The 23,443-nt window shown below is 37.2% G+C and overlaps 1 protein-coding gene across 7 annotated transcripts in view; it reads right to left on the bottom strand.

Annotated features, from left to right (window-relative positions):
• The window catches only part of ppp1r9a (protein phosphatase 1, regulatory subunit 9A), a 96,874-nt gene that overhangs the window by 47,859 nt on the left and 25,572 nt on the right, over nucleotides 1–23,443 (bottom strand). For all 7 annotated transcript variants that reach the window (XM_030146813.1, XM_030146816.1, XM_030146817.1 and 4 more), the window contains exons 3-5: nucleotides 17,966–18,098; nucleotides 16,816–16,936; nucleotides 6,930–7,034 (exon numbers count right to left, since the gene is read on the bottom strand). In XM_030146813.1, coding sequence (XP_030002673.1) covers nucleotides 6,930–7,034; nucleotides 16,816–16,936; nucleotides 17,966–18,098 — 359 coding nt within the window. The remainder of the gene's footprint in view (nucleotides 1–6,929; nucleotides 7,035–16,815; nucleotides 16,937–17,965; nucleotides 18,099–23,443) is intronic.

Raw genomic sequence — 23,443 nt, 5'->3', positions numbered from 1 at the left:
TCATGTCAGACTCAATGGAAAAAATACAGAAATGTTCACTTCTGACAGCAGAGCTTCTTTAATACATTAATGCAGCCTGCAATTAGTATAAGAGCATTTACAGCCAATAAAGTGGACCCTTACAATGCAGGAATTTATGAGTTCTTCTATAAGCAAGAAAAAATACACATTTTATTATTATTTTGTCAAAATATGTTTTATCTACAGTCTACGTGAAACAACTTTTAAAACATTTATTTTCTTTTTCTACTGTCAATGAGGTTGTTCTCACTAAAACCTGGATGATTGCTGCTAGAAGTCAGGGTTAAATATAGATAAAATGGCAAATCTAGGACAGTTGGCCATAAAACCTCTGGTGATCAGACAGAAAGAGGGAAGGATTTACCGAGAAGGAGTGAGCGAGTGAGACATGATGGAGGAAGCCTGGAGTGAGAGAGAAGAGTGAAAATAGGTCTGGTGTTGCTATAAGAAGTAACAACGAGGAGAAACTATTACTACAACCTGCTAAAATACGGTCATACTAATAAAATATTAATACAGCAGACCTTAAATCAGGGCTGTCAAACTCATTTTAGTTCAGGGGCCACGTACAGTTCAATAGGATCTGAAGTGGGCCGGACCAGGAAAATAATAACATAATAACCTATACATGATGTCAACTCCAAGCTTTTCTCTAAATTTTAGAGTGAAAAACAATAACAAGAAAATATTTATATCCTTTAAAAAATGTGAATAACCATGAAGACCCTAAAATAAAAAAATAGAAAAATAAGTGCAGTTTTAACAATATTATCAGTTTATCATTTACACATGTGCATAACAAGTGGGCCGGACCAGTAAAATAATACATAACATACATAATACACAACATAATAACCTAGAAATGACGCCAATTCCATGTATTTCTCCAAGTTTTAGAGTGAAAAAAGTTAAATTACTATTTGAAAATGTTTACATCTACAAAGTATCCTTTAAAAATTGTGAATAACATGAAGAACTATGAAAACCTGGAATTTCTTTAAAAAATAAGTGTAATTTTGACAATATTATACCTCAGTTTATCATTTACACATGTGCATTACCACTTACAGATCATAGTGGATCTACAAATGCACAAAACCTTTAGTAACCGGCAGAATATTGTTAAAATTTACCTTTCTTCTCTTAAGATATTTCAGGTTGCTCATATTTGTGCAGGTTATAGTTCAGGATAGGTTGTACAAGTAAACATGTTCATATAATTCTACTGTTTTTACAATAAAACGAAGAGAAAAATCATTATGTTATTATTTTACTGGTCCGACCCACTTCAGATCACATTGTTCTGTATGTGGAACCTGAAATAAAAAGATTTTGACACACTTGTCTGTTAATACCTTCTATAAATTCATCCCATGGGTTGGATTAGACCCTTTGGCAGGCTGGTTTTGGTCCAGGGGCCGCATGTTTGACACCCCTGCCTTAAATGTTAAAACCTTACATGGATAAGGCAAAGCAAGGCAGATTTATTTGTAAAGCACAATTCATATACAGGGCAATTCACAGTGCTTCACAAAAATGGAAAAGAGAGCGGTTAAAAACACACAATTACAATTAAAACATAATCAATAAAACATAAATAATAATCAGTTAAAACTAAGTAAAAGGTCAGAGTGCAGACAGAACCCTTTCAGTTGTTCTATGCACAGTTGAACAGCTGTTTTCAGCCTGGACTTAAACATTATCACAGTACAGGTCTGTCTCACGTCATCAGGAAGACTGTTTCAGAGTTTAGCTGCATAGAACTGAAACACAGCTTCACCTGTTTAGTCCTGACTCTGGGACCAGCAGAAGACCAGTCCCTGAGGTTCTCAGGGTCCGAGATGGTTCATATGGGACCAACATGTCACAGATGTACATTGGTGCCGGACCATGGACAGACTTATAAACAGGCAGAGCTGTTTTAAAGTCTATTCTCTGAGCCACAGGAAGCCAGTGCACAGATCTGAGCACAGGACTAATATGGTCATACTTCCTGGTTCTAGTCAGGACCTGAGCAGCAGCGTTCTGGATGTACTGCAGCTGTCTGACAGCTGGTTTAGAGAGTCCAGTGAGAAGGCCGTTACAGTACTCTAACCTGCTAGAGATAAATGTGTGGGTACGTCTGTCTAAGTCTGGTTTAGACAGGAAACCTTTGATTCTGGCAATGTTTTTGAGATGGTAAAAGGCTGATGATGGAATTGATTTAATGTGGCTGTTAAAGTCTAGGTCTGAGTCCATTATTACCCCTAGATTTCTAACCTGGTTTTTAGCTTTTAGAGTAACAGATTCCAGATGACTGATGACACTTTCTCTGGGTTTTTGTGGGCCAAAGACAATGACTTCAGTCTTGTCTGAATTTAGCTGGAGAAAGTTGTTTTGCATCCACACAGTGATCTGTTGGAGGCAGTCACAGAGTGAGTCCACAGGCCCATGCTCACCACATACTTCCTGCGGGGCTGATATTCAACATCTGCTCATACTTCGATACATACACAGGTGATTGATGGAACTTTTTCAAGGCTGTTCACTTATACAGACACATCCTGGTACATGGAACGTCCCCAGTGTCAATATTAGTTCAGCAAACAGCATCTGTCCCGCCTACAGTCTGATATGGTTGGACTTGTCTTTCTACAGTCACCAGTTTTTCTCTGGGTGCTGTGTTTTACACACACACAAATCTATCACATCTATCTTTCCACAGCTGAGTCCTGTGGAGCAGGGCTGTCAAACTCAATTTCGTTCAGGGGCCATATTCAGCCCAATTTGATCTCAAGTGGGCCAGACCAATGACAGCAACATAACTCAACCTGAAAAAAAGAAATTTCTTGTGCAATTTTAATAATATTTTGACTCAACTTATTTATACACATGTCCATTACAGATCAGATCAACAAAGGCATAAAAAAACAAGCAGAGTTTTGTTAAATTTGCACTTAATTTTCTTTTGACATTTCAGGTTCATATTCATTTCGGCTATTCATATTTTACTGTTAACCCTTTCATGCATGAATTATGACAACCTTAGTCGAGATTTTTGTCCTGAGTGCTTTTATTCCTTTTTTTAAATTAAATATATTTATTGATTTTTCTGGTGAGAAGGAAAATATACAATATTTGTTCAATTAAAGACCACGTTTTTCAACACAGGAAACAAACATCAGACTCCCAACAACCAAAACAAGACAGAAAAAAAATCCTCTTTAGACATGAAAACAACAATGCAATTGAAATTTTTTTATGAACCTATTTTTCATGGAGTTACAAAAATGTCTACTCAGCTGGACACCATGTGTTTAATTTTATGAAGCAAAGAAACATGTATTTAAAACCCATCATCAGAAAGTGAAAAACTGTGTGAAAACTATGAAATAAAAACATTTTTAATGCTGCTCATCTGATGTTTTCTCACATTTCATCAATACTCTAATATTAGTTATTACTCACGTCATGGATGTAATATGCAAAAAGAAACCCTTTTTGATTAAGAAAACTGTTAATTACAGTCTAAAAACAACTAGCAATTGATTTACACTCAAACATGTTAGTGCAGATCAGATTCATCAAGAACAGCAAAGTTACAGTAATGCTATGAATTACAGTGTATGGGTGATGCATAAGTGTCTAATGTGTTGGCAGAAATGCAACTAAACCCCCCCCCCCCCCCCGATAAATATGCAAGAGAACAGCTGTAGAATAGATGTCCACTGTAGTGACCACTATGCATGAAAGGGTTAAAGGATAGTTTGTTCATGTGAATATTTTCATAATTTAAAGTTATTTTTTGCATTAAAACAAAGAGAAAAATTTGGATTTGTCATGATTTATAGCAGTATTTTTTAACACTGGGGTCACAACCCTATGTGGGGTCACCTGAAATTTCTAGTAATTGATTAAAAACCAAAAAAAATTACTAATAAAAAACATTTTTTAATGATTCAATACATATTTCATTATAATTAAAATACCACACTTACCCAAATAAAAATCAAGTTCAAGTAAAATGCAGGATATTATATCTGAGAGGGCATATTGTGATTGACCCGATCATGTGACCGCGTGCATTACTACACTTCAACCTGCCCAGATACAGTTGAAACTGGACTGAACAGAGAATGGAAAGATTTCTTCGCCCACCTGTTAACACTAAGACATGTCCAAGAGAAACTGACAAGCAGACACCAAAAAGGCAGAGAAAATATGATGACGGCCAGTTCTGGCCCATGTTTGACACCCCTGCTGCAGAGGCTGTGTTGACCAGAAAAGGACTAGGGTTGAAAAGCACACTGAGGTCTTTGGATTATTTAGAGGGATTATAATAACTGTCTAATTATTTTATAGAGTGACAAAGGTAAAGGTGACACTGCATGTGAATAATCAAACCAAGAGAAAAAGAATAGAACAGAAAAAGGGGTGAAAAAGGAGTCAGACACAAAAGTGAATTATTACTCAAAACTATTAACAATGACATCAAGTATTAAACTGAAGAAAAAGTGACTTTTCTGGGCATCAGAGGGTAAACTATATAATTTTCTTTCCCTACTCAGAGGTAAATAATCAGATTTTCTACTGAAATTGGTTTGAGTTTACTTAATTCTATTCAGTAAATGTTGTTTTGTCCTTCATTATTTCATCCCAGTGTCAGTTTGGAGGATGACAGGAGCGCTGCAGCTGACAAAGGACAGGAAAGAAAGAAAGAAAAGATCACACAACACTTTAGCACAAGCACACAGAACTGAGATGGCAGGTCCACAACAACCAAAACAGAGCTGAGCTGTGTCTGCAGGATTCAGAGCCTACCTCCCAGGCTGTGTGTGTGTGTTGGTGTGTGTGTGTGTGTGTGTGTGTGTGTGTGTCTGTGTGCATCTGTGTGCATCTATGTGTGTCTGTGAGTGTGTTTGTGTGTGTTTGTGTGCATCTGTGTGCATCTATGTGTGTGTCTGTGCTACTATGTGTGTGTGTATCTGTGTGTGTCTGCGTGTGTCTGTGTGTGGGTTTGTATGTGTCTGTGTGTGTCTGTGTGTGTGTGTCTGTGTGTGGGTTTGTATGTGTCTGTGTGTGTCTGTGTGTGTCTGTGTGTGGGTTTGTATGTGTCTGTGTGTGTCTGCGTGTGTCTGTGTGTGGGTTTGTATGTGTCTGTGTGTGTCTGTGTGTGTGTGTCTGTGTGTGGGTTTGTGTGTGTCTGTGTGTGTCTGTGTGTGTCTGTGTGTGGGTTTGTATGTGTCTGTGTGTGTCTGTGTGCGTCTGTGTGGGTTTGTGCGTGTGTGTGTGTGTGCGTCTGTGTGTGTCTGTGTGTGTCTGTGTGTGTGGGTTTGTGTGTGTGTGTGTGTGCGTCTGTGTGTGTCTGTGTGGGTTTGTGCGTGTGTGTGTGTGTCTGTATGTGTTTGTGTGTGTTTGTCTGTGTCTGTGTGCTTCTATATGTGTGTCTGTGTGTGTCTGTGTCCATCTGTGTGTGTCTGTGAGTGTGTTTGTATGTGTCTGTGTGTGTGTGTGTATGTCTGTGTGTGTCTGTGTGCGTGTGTGTGTGTCTGTGTGTGTCTGTGTCCGTCTGTGTGTGTTTGTATGTGTCTGTGTGTGTCTGTGTACATCTGTGTGTGTGTGTGTGTGTGTGTGCGCGTCTGTGTGTGTCTGCGAGTGTGTTTATATGTGTCTGTGTGCGTCTGTGTGTGTCTGTGTGTGTCTGCGAGTGTGTTTGTATGTGTCTGTGTGCATCTCTGTGCGTCTGTGTGTGTGTGTGTGTGTGTGTCTGCCCTCCTGCTGCTCTCAGATGACCAGTGCCAAACACCACTCAACCGTCAAACACACAGACTTTTGTGTCATATTGTGTTCCCACATCCTCACCTTTTACAGATATGATAATGAGGCTGAACATTGCCAAACTACATCTCACTGATAATATACTCCATGACAGCAACACAAACAGCATCGTGTGAACAGCGTCGTCCTCGATCACTAGTGAAAGAACATTTCTAGAGGCTTCCGTTTGGAAGCAGTAAGGCCTGTCTGTGTTGACACACTTTGGATCTGATAATCTTACAGTAATCCACAGTTCCTCATCAGTGGTAAAAACATATGAGTGCTATGGTGTGTGTGATGGAAATAAATTCAATCTGCAGATGAAGTCAAACATTTTACTTGGGCCAAAGACACTTTTCTTAAATGAACGGATGAATTAGGAGAATCAAATTAATAATTATTTTGTCATTAGTATATAAGTTGTTGAAAATGTGAATCATTGTGTTTTTGTTAGAATGAGATGCAGTCTGCCATGTTTCTACTGCAGCTCCGAGCAGACTTCCTCCAGTTTATTCCATTTAATAGCTCAATATTTGCAACAATTATGCACATCAATGTCATTTTACACCTTCAGCATCCTGAACATTACAGCTTAGTTTGCACCTTACAGTTTATTTTTGCACATTACAGGTAATTATACCAGTTTTTTTACCCACATCTTTTTTGTACTTCTAATTTACTATGTATAGTTTATGCTCTTGTGTTAGATTTTTACTGTCATTCTATCTGTCTATCTATCTATCTATCTATCTATCTATCTATCTATCTATCTATCTATCTATCTATCTATCTATCTATCTATCTATCTATCTATCTATCTATCTGTCTGTCTATCCATCCATCCATCCATCCATCCATCCATCCATCCATCCATCCATCTGCTAAAAAGCCCTGAACAGACAAAATACAAACTATAACTGACTGTAAAGAGTGGTGTCTGTTTTCTTCAGTTGCTGTGGGTTACAGACTGTAACTTCACCTCTACGTGTACCTAAATATGACACACTGAAGCTTTAAATGTAAACTTCTAATATCATGCAATAGATAGAAAACTCAGATCAGATTCCGTGTGTGTGTGTGTGTGTGTGCGCGTGTGCGTGTATGTGTCTTACCGTACAACTCCTGATGTGTTTCTGAGGACGGACGCTGCAAAGCTCTGGGTGACACCCACCAGACTCGTCCCATCCACTTCCACGATCTGATCGTTCACCTTTATCCTGATGAGAACACAAGCAGAGGAGATCCTTCATCAGTGGTTCAAACACACAGTGGTTTAAACACGTCCCTGATGCAAGAAATGAGCTCAGAAGAACTGGCTTATGATGGATATTCATGAGATTTTCAAAATGACAACTACGGCAGACTTTGTAGAGCTGATACATTTCCACTGCAGTAGGTCTAGACAACTTTCTAACAAAGACGCAGAGGAGATGTGACTCCAAACAAACGAGGAGGGATAATGAGGACATGGGTGGCCTTTTCCCCCTGGGCCTTTCCACAGACGATGAAAGATCAACTTCTGTGTCTGAAATCAAAACCCCTGATGACCACACGTGTACACAAACCATAATATAACACCATAGTTTAATAAGCAAAAAAAACTAAGGAAGAACTAAGAAAGTCCTGCATATATGAAGAATTTTAAGTTCTTAACTTAAATTGCACTACTTGACTTTCCATTTGTCCAAGTGGGCCGGAGCAGTAAAATAATAACAGCAAAAAAGTATAATTACATTATGAAAATATTTACATCCACAAAGTTTCCTTAAAAATGTAACAATGAACACCCTGAAATGTCTTAAAAAGTGCAATTTTAACAATAATATACCTCAGTTTATCATTTAAACATGTTCATTACAACTTACAGATCACAGTGGATCTACAAATACACAAAATATTTAGTAACAGGCAGAATATTATTAAAATTGTACTTTCTTCTCATAACACATTTCAGGCCTTTCATATTTGTTCAGGTTGTTCATATTTTTTGTGAAAGGCTAGTTTGTAAATGAAAACATTTAATGTAATTTTATCATTTTTATACTAAAACAAAGAAAACAATGCAGTGTTGTCATTATTTATAGGTTGCTTTGATAGTATTTTACTGGTTCGACCCACTTGAGATGAAATAGGTGTGTATGTGGAACCTGAACTAAAATGAGTTTGACACCTTTAATCGTTAATATCTTCAGTGTAATTTTTACATACCCATGGGCTGGACTGGACCCTTTGGCCCTGGTGATAAGACTAATGAGAAAAAAGGTATGAGTTTATTTTTTCTAAAGCTCAATGTAAGCATATAAACCTAAACATGATTAAAAGACTACATCTGTGAATTAAATTCCACATCCATAAGTTAACGGATGCACAAGCCCTTTTAATCCTTAGAACTGGTTCAGTCGTACAACACATTAAATCCTACAAGACCCACAAATCATCTCAGTCTTATTTCAGAAACTATACAAATTGCTTGTACTTTTTAAACCGGGGGGGGGTCAAACATGTGAGCCAAAACAGGCCCACTAAAGGTTCTAATCTGGCTCAAGATATGAATTTGCAAAGTGCAAAAATTAGCTTGTTTTATTTCAGGTTCCACATTCAGACCAATACGATCACAAGTAAAATATCAGCATAATAACCTATATTTAATTACTCAAAATTTTCTTCTTAGTTTAATGTGAAAAACATAATATTACATTACGCCTATAAATTATGACAACGCTAATTTTTTCTCTTTCGTTTTAGTGCAAAAAATAATATCACATTATGAAAATATTTACATTAACAAACTTTCCTTCAACAATTACATGTGAATAACCTGAAATGTCTAAAGAAAAGATCTCAAGTAAAATAATAAAATAAGAACCTATAAATAATGACAACTCCAAATTTTGTTCTTGGTTTAATATTAATATGAAAAAGTAGAATTACATTATGAAAATATTTACATTTAGAAACCATCCTTTCACAATAAAATATGAACGACTCGGAAAAAATATGAACAACCTGAAATATCTGAAGAAAACAAATGCAATTTTAACAATATTATGCCTGTTGCTAAATGTTTTATGCCTTTGCAGATCTGATCCATAATGCACATGTATAAATGATAAGTTGAGGAATAATATTTTTAAAATTGCACTTATTTTTCATTTTTAAAAAAATCAGCTTTTTCAGGTTATTCACATCTTTTTTGTTTGGATTTTTGTAAATGTAAATATTTTTATAATTTAATGTTATATTTTTCCACTAAAACAATGAAAAAAATTTGGAGTTATTATTTATATGCCATTATGCTGGTATTTTATTGGTCCAGCCCCTGAACTAAAAGGCATTTGACACCCCTGTTCTAATCTGTTCATCCAACATCATCATTCAGAGTAGGCCACGTTGCTTAAAGCTTCATCCTTCATTTCAGTTCCCAGTGGGATTCAGGTCCTTTCAAAAGTCTGTCGCTAAACACACAGCAGCTGCAGAGTAGGACTAAATCTGCCCTTGACACCCAACACGTCAGCCTGAGCTGTCACATGGATGTATAGAGACGTGTTGTCCTGACAGTTAGACGGAGGGCGGGAGCTGGTCGTCTGTCAATCAGCAGCTCTGATGCTTTTCTAACCTTCCCCACATCTAACATCCAACTCTGGCTTTGTATGTCAGCTGCTGTCAAACAACACAAAAGTACAGAAAAAATGGAAATAAAGGAAGAGAGTATGATGCATAGAAGCCAAAACAAACATACACCTCAGTTATTTCTCACACACCGAGGGTCAGCGGCTCCAGATGTAACACTGAACATCTGCCAGACAAGATCTATATGTGTGTGTGTTTGTATCAGACCATTAAGTCTGTAATGATGGAAGGAAATTACACTCTTGTAGCGCAGCATTTTGTAATAACTGTTGTAATATGTGATGAGTTATTACAAATTGCAGCAAAGTTTATTACATATTGCACTGTTATTACATGATACAGCGCTACAGTTCTGGCCAGAGACTCCTCCCTTGTCTGTGTGTGTGTGTTTGTGTGTGTGACTATTCAGAGGCCAAATGAAAATCCAAATTAAACCCTATTGCACAGGACTAGTAGAACCTACGGTGATTAGTAAATTAACCCCCACATCTGTTTCCTGCAGTACATTTGCACTGGAACAAAGTCCAGTGGATCTGCAGGTATGAGGAAGTCAGATTTATGACTTTTTAAGTCATTTTCAAGGCATCTTTGATCAAATTGGTTTAGATTAGATTTGAAGCTCCCCCATTCTGACTGCACTGTTGGAATCAGTAGGTGCATTTCCAGCCAGCTGTTTCTATTTTGGCTAAAATTTGCTTAGAGGTCTTATTTATGTCTTTGTGCGTAAGAAATCAATAGAAGTGAATCCCCAAAGGAACTTTGTGTTGGTAAATGCAAATTCTGCAAATGTACAGGATTTAAGTTCTGTTCAACATGTTGATGGTCATATGAACTATGTTTTCAGCTCAAAAATGTCCAGTTTCATCACAATTAATGCTATGTTTTCATGTCACAAATGGCCAAGTTATATTTGAACTGAATTGACCTGAAAAACAAATATTCTATTCTTTTAGATTCCCCAGTTTTTCTTACCAGATTATATCCTACATATCACATGTTTTATTTTTACAGGTTCAATATGGAGTATGGTGCTGATCCATCCTGCTTATGTTACGCCAATACATACATTAAGAATGTCACACGTCACTTTTTAAATCAACAGTTTTCTAATAATAAGCATTTTTATAAAGAAATAACAATTCTATATTGTTATTTCCTCTTTAGTATGATGATAAACTATACAATAAATAATTCTGATCCTAGTTTTTGCACAGGGATCATTTGTGGAAACGGTGACATGGCTGCTGAGCATCAGTATAATGGGATCTGTAACAACCATGTCACATCCGTCCACTGCCACATTTTGTGTTTTTGTGTCAGCTGTTATTGTTTTAGATCCACAATACTAACATTTATGAATAAGAGGATAATTAGCAATAGTAAGTCTATAAGTTTATTACTAATAAAGTACTGGTACTGACCAGAGCATCATGGGTAATGTCACGTCCGTCCACCAGCAAAAGTTTTCACGTACACGTGCTATTCAAAATCCAATATTTTATTTCTGAAAATATAGCTTCCACTGTCAAATAATATCAGTAGTCTGTGCACAAATGGATTAGCATTATTTCAACACAGTTCTATGCATTTCTTACAACTTTTTTTTTGACAAAAATGGCCACTCATTTGACCCCCTAAGTAAGTTTTAGTAGATTTGTATTTACAATTTGTACTTTTAAAAAACAATATTGAAACACCCAAACTTCAGTGGGGTTGTTGTATTAATAACAAGCAGAAGAGTATGTATGTGACCTAACGTGATGACATTGAAATTTTAGCTGAATTAATACAGCAATTCAGGAGGTAAAAGTTAAAGCCAGTTTCATGATTTTATCAAAAATATCTATAACACCTTTTGATGTGTATCTGCAAATTTGATGAAGTCAAATGTATGGCTTTTAAAGACATTTTCAAGGTGTACACTGACATAAATAACATTACAACAGGCCTCAGTTATTTCCTTGAACCAGTGTGAACCATGTTTCAATCCAGTCTAATGTTCCATTTCCATTTGTCCATGACTAATGTTTCTGTTACTGATGTTGAAGCTGTTAAAGCTCATACCTGAACCCCTCCCACTCCACCCATGAATAACTGTTGTCAGCTCCACTCATTCTCATCTTTGTTATGATAAAAGGCTAAACATTATTTAAAAATTTGGCAAATTCTTTACAAAGTTTTCCAAAAGCAAATATAGCAATATCATTTATTGTATTTGTGGGATTTTTAAGACCTTTGAGTGTCAGATTTAAGGAGTAATGATCAATTTTACAGACAAAATTTAAGACTTTTTGAGGATCCCCAGACACCCTGAAAGTTCTTTTTTTTTTTTTACCCCAATTTACTGAAATCCCATTATCTATTGAGACTTTGCCTTACTGAATAATTTAAGTTTGCTCTTTCAGTGAAAACCCATAAAATATCGTGACCTAAGCCTCCTGGATTTCCATCTGAAACGTTCATTTATCATCACCAGTGCAGCCTCCACAGTCCTTAACCAGGAAACGGGTTGAATAAATGTGCAGAGTAAAGAAAAATGTGTCAAATCACAGAGATGTTAATTCCCTTAGGATTAATAATCACAGGACTGTGTTTGTTGAAATAGTGTGGGTCATTTATGGTGGAATTTTTACTTTACAAATAACAGACATGGACATTTTGCACAAGATTAACATCACAGATGACCTGAACAATTATTAGAAATTAGCACAAATGCACACATAGTACTTGTCCTGTATGAATAGGATAATAAAAGGAAAAGGCCTCTGTTTATTTCTGCATTATGATCAAAATTCGATGTGAAAATGCAGCTCCAGTTCCAGACCCATAAACAAAATTGTCTTTTCACTGGTTATCTCTTATGCCAATGGTGCAATTAAATACAAGAACTCAAGTCTTATTAAGTTGAACAACCATTTTACAAAATGTCAAGAAGACATTTTACATTTCCACCCCATTGCCTGCTTTTTTTAAAAGGTCAAAAGTAAATAAGATACAGGCAGAAGCTGAACCATGTGAGTGGATTGTTTTCACAGTGTTTGACAACACAGAGACAGTGAAATCCTTCCTTTTCAGAGGGATTTTCCTGTTGGTGATGATAGTGTTGCAGTTGTGTCACATTACTTTGGTCTGTGACATCAACTTAGAAATGCAAATACAATTTTAACACAACATTTTAAGAGTCTGGCTGACAAAAAAAGTGCACATTTTCAACGCATACAAGACCTTTCTTTTAAGGCAGGGGTGTCAAACATACAGCCTGAGGTCCAAAACCGGCCTGTCAGACAGTCCAATCCAGCCCTTCAGAGCAAAACATTACACTGAGGATATCAACAGTCAAGGGTGTCAAACTCATTTTAGTTCAGGGGTCACATTGGGCCTCATGCGATCTCAAATAAAATAATAGCATAAGAACCTATAAATAATAACAACTCCACATTTTGTTCTTGGTTTATATGAAAAAGTAGAATTACATTATGAAAATATTTACATTTAGAAACTATCCTTTCACAATAAAATGTGAACAACATGGAAAACATATGAAAAACCTGAAATGTCTGAAGAAAAAAAGTGCAATTTTAACAATATTATGCCTGTTATTAAATATTTTGTGAATTTATGATCTATAAGTTGTGTTAATAATAAGCTGAGACATAAAAAGTGTTGAAATTGCACTTATTTTTATTAATAAATTTCAGGTTGTATATGGTTGTTCAGGTTATTACCTCTGACAAGTGAAACGGCAGAGGTTATGTTTTCATCAGGGGTTGTCTGTCGGTCTGTCTGTTTGTTTGTCTGTTAGCAAGATAACTAAAAAAGTTATGGACAGATTTTCATGAAATTTTCAGGAAATGTTGATACTGGAACAAGGAAGAAATGATTAAATTTTGGGGGTGACTGGGGGGGGGGGGCAGATTTTGATAAAAATTTCAGGAAATGTTGATTCTGTCACAAGGAACAAATGATTAAATTTGAGTGGTGATGGGGGCTGATCTGCCTTGGTGGAGGTCTGCGCTCTCCAAGTCATTTTCTAGTTCATAATGTAATTTTACGTTTTTCACACTAAAACAAAGACAAAATTGATTATTTATAGGTTATTTTTCCTGTCTGGCCAACTTGAGATCACATTGGGCAGTATGTGGCCCCTGGACTAAAAAGAGTTATACACCCCTGTTTTAATTTACATAAATACTGAAACTACACCAGACTGTATGAGGGGCCAGGGAACCAGTAGTGTCTACAATTCTAATCACTTGAAACAGATACAAGAAGTCCTAAATCTACAGGCTTATAAAATCATTGAACTTGAGCTTTCCTCTGATCTTTCCCACTTTTTAAACTTCTCCCACTCAGCAAGGAAATGAGACTTTCTGGAGTTGGTGGAACTGTCATTTTTGAAGAGGATAAACGTTTCTCAATTTTCAACTGGCTCTTTCATTTCCTCTCTTGCTCTCCTTCTCCCTCCCCATCTCGTCTTGGTACATTTGAACTAATCTCACTCTTGTGTGTTTCTGAAAATGGCCTCCCTGACTGTACCATAAAAGAAAAAAATGATTAATCCTGGAAGAAAACACACCTACTGCAAACAACCCCGGTGCACGATGGGTTCAGACTGTGTGTACAGGGCTTATACTTAACTTCTATTTACCGCTTATTTAATCTCTATCAGTTTTTTTTTTTTCACAAGTAGTGGGGAACAGGAAGCACACAAATACTGACTGACTGACGGTGGAAAAGAGGTAGAGACTCTGGGTTTAGACACAGCGAACCATAGATCGCCTGCTGGGAAGCTGTCATCTTCTCCTCTACCCCTGGCTGAATGCTTACTCTGCACTGCTCATGCTTTGTAATGCACAAAAACACACACCAAAGTACACACACATACACAGTCTCCTTCATCCCCTCTAACACAAAAACAGACAATTACACAGTCATAGATAAAGATACGCTCCTTATTGAAGCCAGTCCAAAACAGTCTCTTGTGCTCTGCAGAAAAAAAAAACTCCTGCAAACTCACACAAAAACAAAAGAAAAGGAAACATAATCCATTTGTATTTGATGCCCGGTATACAAACACACATACACATACAGTTGAATATAGAGGATTGTGTCCCAGGCTTTGCCTCCACCAGTGGATCTAATCCCCAACCCCTGCTGCTGCATCTGACAGGCGCACTGTGTGACTGAGTGTGTGTCTGTGCGGAAGATGACGAAGAGTGTGTGCTGATGTTGTTGGCAAGGAAGAAACGAAACAAACTGATTAACTCTGTGTAAACAATGCGCGGTATGTGCTGTATGTCTGTTTGATGTGTATGGATGTTTGTGAGGAGAATGCTCAATAACCTCCACAGCAACAGTTTCTCCCTGGTTCAGCATCAGAGACACACTGCAGAAGACACACTGCCCTCAAGTTCACCACAGGAAATAGTTCTACCTCTGCAGCTCCTGGACTCTACAAGTCCTCTACTTTCTGTTGGGTGGATAACAAAAGGCCAGGTTTACTAACTTTCTGCACTTTCTGGAATTAAAAACTACTGTTGAGACTTACCACAGATACAACACTAGTCGCTTTTCCATTGACCCTCAAACTGTGCGAGTATAATGCATAAAAATTTACCTAATGGAAAAACTCTTATCAATTAAAAGTTTTTGTGCTGGGATCGGAGAATAAATTTTACAAAATATGGCGCCCCCTCTTGGTGTTTTATGAGAAACCCACAACAATAATCTCTGAGTACCATCCCCCCCTCCCCTCTTTAAAATTTCTTTTTTATATAAGTAAATACATCTTAATGTATTACTTTTTTTTTAATACATATATTATTTATTTTCGGTTCCCTCGCTCTTTTTTCTATTGTCTTTTTTAAATTTATATTGTTCTTTTATACTGCACTTATTAATGCTGTTTAAACATGTTTGTTAATATTTTTTATAATTTTCATTCTGTCTTTTCATAAATTTTTTCAGTGGTTGTTGTGTCATGGGTGGATGTTGTTAAGAAAATAAAAAATCTCCTTCTTGTAGAGTGAATGTCTTATTCATGTTCTGTTATTAATAAAAAGATCTTTGAAAGAAAGAAAGACAGAAAAGCTTTTGCGCTGGCAAGAGGTGGTTTTTGGGCTTTTTCCGAACCACCTAGTCCATGGGTCAGCAACCTTTTCTATCATAAGAGCCATTTTTGGACAGAAATGTATTTATTTATTTTTAAAATCTGTCTGGAGCCAAAAAATTACTTAATATGTTTTACCTCAAAGTGGTGTCATTTGTCATTTGTTATTATTGTGTTGTGCAACAAAAGTTGACTGGCATGTGAAGGATTTCTTTGCAATGGAATATACAGATGAATGCCCTCAGTGTCATAAATTAAAAATTAGTCGGTTTTTGCTACTACTAATTCTAGTTTTGGATTCACCTAGAGCAGGGGTAGGCAACCTGTGGCTCCAGGCCACATATGGCTCTTGGGCCCTTTTCCAGTGGCTCAATGTAGCTATGTCAAAAACCATAAGGAAATGAATAACGCTTTTTTTTTTTTTTTACTATTATTGTCGCTACCATAAAGTGATTCTGATGTTATGTAGTTGTAAAAATGTAGACTGTACTCTAAATGAATTCTTAAAAAAATAGTAGTAGTAGTAGTAGTTACAGTAGTAAAAGTAGATTACTTTTTAATTTTATGACACTGAAGGTATTCATCTGTGTTCTTCATTGCAAAGAAAGCCTTCACATACCAGTTGATTTTTGAATGAAAATAAAGACAAATGTCACTGTTTTCTTTAGTGCTATAATTTCTTTGTGGTTCTGTAAATGCACTCAAACATGGATTTATTCCCCACATATTCTGTACAAACTATTCCTAAAGAGTTTCTTAAACAGTTACCAGTTTGAGGAAAGATATAAGGGTATCTCTTGGCTCCAGGCAGTTTTGTTTTTCTATTTCTGTCCTAAGATGGCTCTTTAGATTGCGAAGGCTGCCGACCCATGACCTAGAGAGTATAGTCTACATTTTTACAACTGCATAATGCAAAGTGAATTTATAGTTGTGACAACAATAGCAAAAGGTTGAAAGAAGTGCCATTCATTCCATGTTTTTTTTGACAAAGCCACAAGGAGCTACTGGGAAAGGGCTAAAGAACCAAATGTGGCCCTCAAGCCACAGGTTCGCCACCCCTGACCCAGGGGGCGTGGGGGTGCAGGGGCCCGTCCCGGCTCCCATCAGGTTAAGGTGGAGTACATCCTGCATGTGTTACCAGTTCATTTCAGAGCTTATAGTGTGTCTTACTGTTCCGATATTCTTAATAATTGCGGTGTGACTCGATTCTCTGCTTAGCATTACTATGTTGTGATGTCCAAGTAGAACGATGCGCTCACCTGCTGTCTCTCTCTGCGGCTCCACCCTCAATAACAGTTTTGACAAAGATGCCCAGTTTCTCCAACCCAGCATCAGCACCGACTCCCATCCCGATGATACTGATGCCCAGGCCGTCCTCGTCTGGAAACAGACACAGTTAAACCAATGTGAGTGTTTGAACGGAGAATAGCAAAGCTACAAAATAAAAAAGATGACTTGGTTTAGACTTGGAGCAACACCAAGACTGAAATGCCCCCTGGGAAAGAGCGAGTGCACTAAACACGTACTAGCCTTCACGGTACACAGGAAATGTGCCATTTACGGAATTCCCTTCCAGTGTAGTGTTCATCCTTCTCCATATCATATTAATTATTCACAAGTATTGATGAAACATGCAGTGGATAGTGAAATTCTACAATTCAGTCTATTTTTGGTCCTTGGCGACACGTCAGAATAGGAAAACCTCAGCAGGACAAGAAAGTAGGATGACATAGAATAGAATAGAATAGAATAACAGAATAGAATAGAATAGAATAGAATAGAATAGAATAGAATAGAATACAATACAATACAATACAATACAATACAATACAATACAACAGACTTTATTGTCATTATGTGTGTAGGAGTGCGACTCCAGTCAGTGCAAACAATATGAATAAAAAGCCAATATGTCAAAAAAGAAAATAAGAAAATAGAATAGAAAATCTAAAAAATGTAGAATAAAAATAGAAGAAGAAGCATTATAAAATAAAAACATGAACTGACATAAAATTAACAGTATTAACAGTGTGTATATCAATGAAAGTCTATAAAAATAGTGCATTTGTATCTGAATAAATATTGAATAAAATATTGTATTGTTTTTGTAAGAACAGGATTATTGCGAAGAGGGACAAAGAGGGTGCATCCTTTTTTTGGGGGGGGTTTAAAATACAGAATAATGTTTTCAGTGCGTTGTATGGTACTGACAGAGGAGAGTGTTGTGCATGTGGTAATCAGAGTGGATATCTTCATCTTGTCCATATACCTTGCAAAAATGACAAAAATAGAAACATCCTACTTTTCATTTAAGAGAAAAAAAAGTGACATCCCTCGTGTGGGAGAGGTCTCTGGGGTATGATGGGTAATTGACAAGATCCACCCACATGTTACAGTGTTTCTTCCCACCTTTCTCCAGCTCCACAGGGAAGAGCTCCAGCTTCTCCACCCTCTTCTCCAGCTCATACTCTGCGGAGGAGGCCACAGGATCCACCTCTTCATTACGTCGATCATAGTCCTCATTGGAGTAGGTGTTGAAGACCTGGAGAGCAAACACAGATCATAAAGTATACTGTCTTTTTCATATAAGGAAATTAAAAAAAAAAAACGTTTTAAAGCAAATGTTTCTGCCATGTTAGAAATGATTTGAGATGTTTATTGAGGAAGTTAAATGACCTAACAACTCAAATCTTAAACCAATACCAGCGGTTTCTCTGTGTTTGTGGCCAATAATGCAGTTTGTTTATCTATTTGTGAAAGGAAATGAAAGTAAATAGGGGTGTTTGTGTTTAAAACTGCTGGTAAGGGCACCCTTTTCTTTCAACATTATCTCAACAGGAACACTATTAACACTTAGGGAAAGAAAAACGCTATAACACAGCCTTGACAACAACCGCAAATCAGCCCATTATTTAACAAAACACTGTTCTACAGAGGAACATAATGTGGTGAGGAGGGGTGAGTATCGCCTTTCTCTGCCTTTAAGCTGTGTGGTTCGTGTAAGAACTTCTCCTCAACTGCAAGGGCCAGCCGTCACTTCCCATCTCATCCCCCGGCCAAGCGCTCTTAACTGCTCCCTGCGCTGAAGTGGAGGGGGAGGGGTGGGGAAGGTGGAGGGGTGGGGGTGAGCGCATGAGCTGACCAAATGTGCACAGCTTTGTCATGTCTGTATTGCGGTATTCTGCAGAAAACTGCCTCTGCGGTGCTTTACAAAAAGGGTTTATGGGTAGGTATCACGTATATGCATATTATTGCGTTTGCATGACTGTATGTTTGTGGTTGTCTGTATGTTAATTAGTCAAACTAAAACACCTCCATCTTCTATTAGCAAAATATGACAAGCCAGTGACATCTGAGAGATGATGCAGTTTCAAGATGTTAAAGAAACATATCACACATTTCATTTAAAGACGTCAATAACATTCCCAATAACAATGGTCACATGCACAACAACAGTAGATGAGTGAAAACAAGATGTCAAACACTGCAACAGGACACAGATTCCATCTCATTCCCACAGTTTTATCACATTCACTCTGCTTTTGAGTCACTGAACAAGTCACACACTTACACGCTTACCAGCTCCAGGGTGCCCTTGCCTCTTTGGTGAAGGGGTGAAAGAGGAATGGTATTGTCGCGCCGAGATCAATAAGGTGTCATGTCACATCACATCTATCGACTACAATAGAGCCTCAAGTCAGATTTACTGTATGTTAGTCACTTGGTTTATTGTATGTGTGAAAAATGGAACAAGAGCTCAGCTTTTAAGAAGTTATAACAAATATAATAAGCAATGCAGGCATGATTTGTCAATACTTTAGTATTGGTGGAGCTGTAAAGGATACAGATAATAATATCAAACCAGTGCAGAATGTAAAAACGTATGAAAATGCCATTTAAGGTTTTAGCAACACATTTTCATGCTGTATTTATATATCTGCTGCAGCATGAGTTTAACTAATAGCTTAAAACAGGATAAAGATCCAAGCAGCTGCAGTAAATGAATATAAATGGGGTTCTAGCAACAGACAGTGTACGGGTTGTACACACAGCTTGAACACTCTGATATAGCGTGATGCTGCTAGTGTTAGCTTTTATTCTTTTCTCTCTGTGTGCCTGTGTGAGCTCTGTCATGACCTCCCGTTCATCAATCATTCAGTGTGATCAACAGCCCTGCATTATTAACACTTGCATGCACATACACATGCATGCCACTGCACACATCCACACACATACATGTACATAGTATAGTGTGGTGCAGTATAGTGTCATAAACATAAACAGCAATCAGTAGGTCAACCACAGCTTAGCAAACACATACACAAACAAACACCACCCCTCTACACGCACATGTATTAACACTACTAGAGACACGCACACACACACTGCTGAAAAATACTAACAGCAGCACTTGCACTGTCCTGGATGTCCTGGACGTGACGCTACCATTGGCAGTCGGTACACTGTCTAATGGCACTCTCAGACACTGTGCACTATCTACAAACACATTAGCATGTGGCCAGTCACTTGAGAGAAACCGAGGAAGAGGGGAGGTCATGAAAAAAGATGAGGACAGATGAGGGTGGGTCTGTTTGAGGGAAGGCGAGCTAAGAAAAGCAGTGATGGAGAAAGATAAGAAAAGGGCAGAGAAAGGAATTCAGAAATCTGTGACAGATGAACTATAGAAGAAAAAAAAAACATGGAGGAGAGTCACAGAGATGGAGATGGGGGAGTGACAGGATAAATGAAACGGCATGCACAGGGGAAATAGGTGTGCAGAAAGAGACTAAAAGAGACAGGCTGCACCGTTACACAGAGCACATTCACACATAAGATAAAGACACCTGATTGTTATCTGGCCCTAAATAAAAACCGTACACTTGCAGATAACCCCGCCAACACCTGGCCATGCTAAGTCTGCAGAGCAAGTATCATGACCTCTAAAGCAAGACCAGTGTGGAAAAATATCTATAAAAGACACAGTGATGTAAAGGAAGTGGCTGAAATGTAAAGGTCACCTGGTGCAGACTGAGAAGTGATTCAACTAATGTCTTTTTCAATCGGTTTAAGCTTTAATAGGAGTCAAGAAAGAAAAGGGGAAAAAAATACATTTCTTGTCTTGGACAGATAGTCATATCTTTTCATTCTCCGAGGATAATTTGATTTTGTCCTGAAGTGTGAGAGAAGAGATTGGCGAAAAAGAGAAGGTGGGATGATCTAGTATCATGCATTATTGTGTTTAACCTTGGCAGCGTGGTAGGATACTGCTGCCTGCAGCTTGAGTTACTATAGGGAGTTGAAATGTGGCCACAGTACAGGTTCAAACATGCATCTGACAACCACATCTCTTAGAACACAGTCAGAGCTGCTGACCACATGAGTAAAACAATGACTATATACAGCAGAGGTGTCCAACTCAGTTTAGTTCAGGGGCCACATACAGACCAAGTGGGCTGGATGTGTAAAATAATAACAGTGAAAAAAGTCCAATTGCAGTAAAAGTTAAATTATGAAAATGTGTATATCAACAAAGTTTCCTTAAAAATGTGAAAAACATGAACTTGAAATGTCTTGAGAAAAATAAGTGCAAGTTTAACAATATTATGGCTCAGTTTATCATTTACATGTACGGATCACAGTGGATTTACAAATACAGTCACAGAAAAAATTATTAGACCACCCTTGTTTTCTTCAATTTCTTGTTCATTTTAATGCCTGGTACAACTGAAGGTACATTTGTTTGGACAAATATAATGATAACAACGAAAATAGCTTAAGAGTTTAATTACAGAGCTGATATCTAGCCATTTTCCATGTTTTCTTGATAATAACCAAAATCACTTCAGTTCTTACATCAATATCTATGGCATTGTACTGACAAAAACAGTGCTTTTATGCATTCCATGTTTTCTTTTCTGTCTGTTTTAGTCACATGATACACACAGGAGTTAGTACTTAATTGCATAAACATTGTTTTTGTTGACTTTTGATGGTCTAATAATTTTTCCGTGACTGTAAACAAAGTATTTAGTAACAGACAAAATATTGTCAAAATTGCACTTGCACTTTCTATTTGTCCTGAACCTTCAGATCAGGGGTGTCCAACTCATTTTAGTTCAGGAGCCACATTCAGCCCAATATGATCTCAAGTGGGTTGAACCAGTAAAATAATAATGGTAAAAAAATTAAAATTACATTATGAAAATGTTTACATCCACAAAGTTTCCTTAAAAATGTGACAATGAACACCCTGAAATGTCTTAAACAATTGTTGTTTAAATGTACAATTTTAACAATAATATACCTCAGTTTATCCTTTACACATGTTCACTACAACTTACAGATCACAGTGGATCTAGAAATACACAAAACATTTAGTAACAGGCAAAATATTATTAAAATTGTACTTTCTTCTCAAAAGACACTTCAGGTCTTTCATATTTGTTCAGGTTGTTCACATTTTTTTGTCAAATGATGGTCTGTAAGTGTAAATATTTTCACAAAATATTATATTATATTAAAAAATTTAGGGTTGTCATTATTTGTAGCACATTATGATAGTATTTTACTGGTCTGACCCACTTGAAATCAAATTGGTCCGTATGTGACCCCTGACCTATAGTGACTTTGACACCAATGACTGTTAATATCTTCAGTGTAATTTTTGCATTTCACAAATTTATCCCACACGCCAGATTGGACCCTTTGTTGGGACAGTTTTGGCCCACGGACCTGTGATATACAGCATTTCAACTTCCATTCAGCTATGTATGTGACCACTTTGTGTGGATACTTTCAGATATAGGGAGCTTTCTGAATGGTTTAGGCTCATTGATGTTTCACGAGGTCATTGAATTAGGAGCCAAACGCCATGCAAAACATGACAGTGCAAACAAACACTATGGAATATAAAAGACTTAATCCAACCTCAAAGCTCCATCAAACACAATATGATGCATATCAGTATGTTGACCCTTCATAATCTAATAGACTAATCCCTCAGATGATTCTAACTTTAGCTGTTTTAATAACTGTGATTATCTTCATAGCAATCCAACAAATGCCTATTTTTGAGCATATTTAATACCCTACAGGTTTTAGTGGGTCATTATGCCTGATTATTATTCCATCTTTTACAGAAAAGGCAGCACACAAGGACAACCTGTGAAAAAAAATAAAGTAGAATGGTGTATAATGGTCTGTCTAGCCAGGTGGTGGTCTTGTGGGATTGAAAAGGAACACTCTTGTACCGAGGCATTTACATGTTAATTTATTCATCTACAATGCCTGCACTTTCTTCCGAGCTTTGGAAATTACTTTGACTGAAAAAAGCTTGTGCCTCCAGAAGTAAAGACATTTATTTAATATTCAACAAATGCATACCTTTAAAATCTCTGTACACAGTTTACACACCAAGGCCATATTCAGGAATCGGTGGCGGCTGGTGAAATAATTTTTCAGTGGGGCGCAGTAAGCAAGTCAGTTTTCGGATGCACTATAACTACATATCACCAGTAGGATACGCCAAAGCACATGCACCACTATTAAAATATTAATTTCATTAAAAATAAAAATGCACAGTATGTGTTTTCAGTTGTGTATTTCTTATATGTAAATTTCACCCGTCTATCCTTCAAACATACACATTTTTCCATGACTCTATTGTTAAACTCAGACATGTCCCTGATAAGTGTCTTTTCACTGATAGAAAGGACAATGTGTTTAGACCAGGGGTGAGGGCAGTGCTGGTGTTCTGCGAGTTGAGCTGCTCCGTTGAAGTAACCTACCAGTCCACGTACTTAACGCTATATCATACAATGAGAACTTCCTTACGCTATTATCATCTCAAGTCAATATTCTACGTCTATCTTTCATGCGCATAATTGC

This window comes from Sphaeramia orbicularis, chromosome 11, assembly GCF_902148855.1.
Source record: "Sphaeramia orbicularis chromosome 11, fSphaOr1.1, whole genome shotgun sequence".
Lineage (NCBI taxonomy): Eukaryota > Metazoa > Chordata > Actinopteri > Kurtiformes > Apogonidae > Sphaeramia > Sphaeramia orbicularis.
This window is presented reverse-complemented; position numbering and strand designations above follow the sequence as displayed.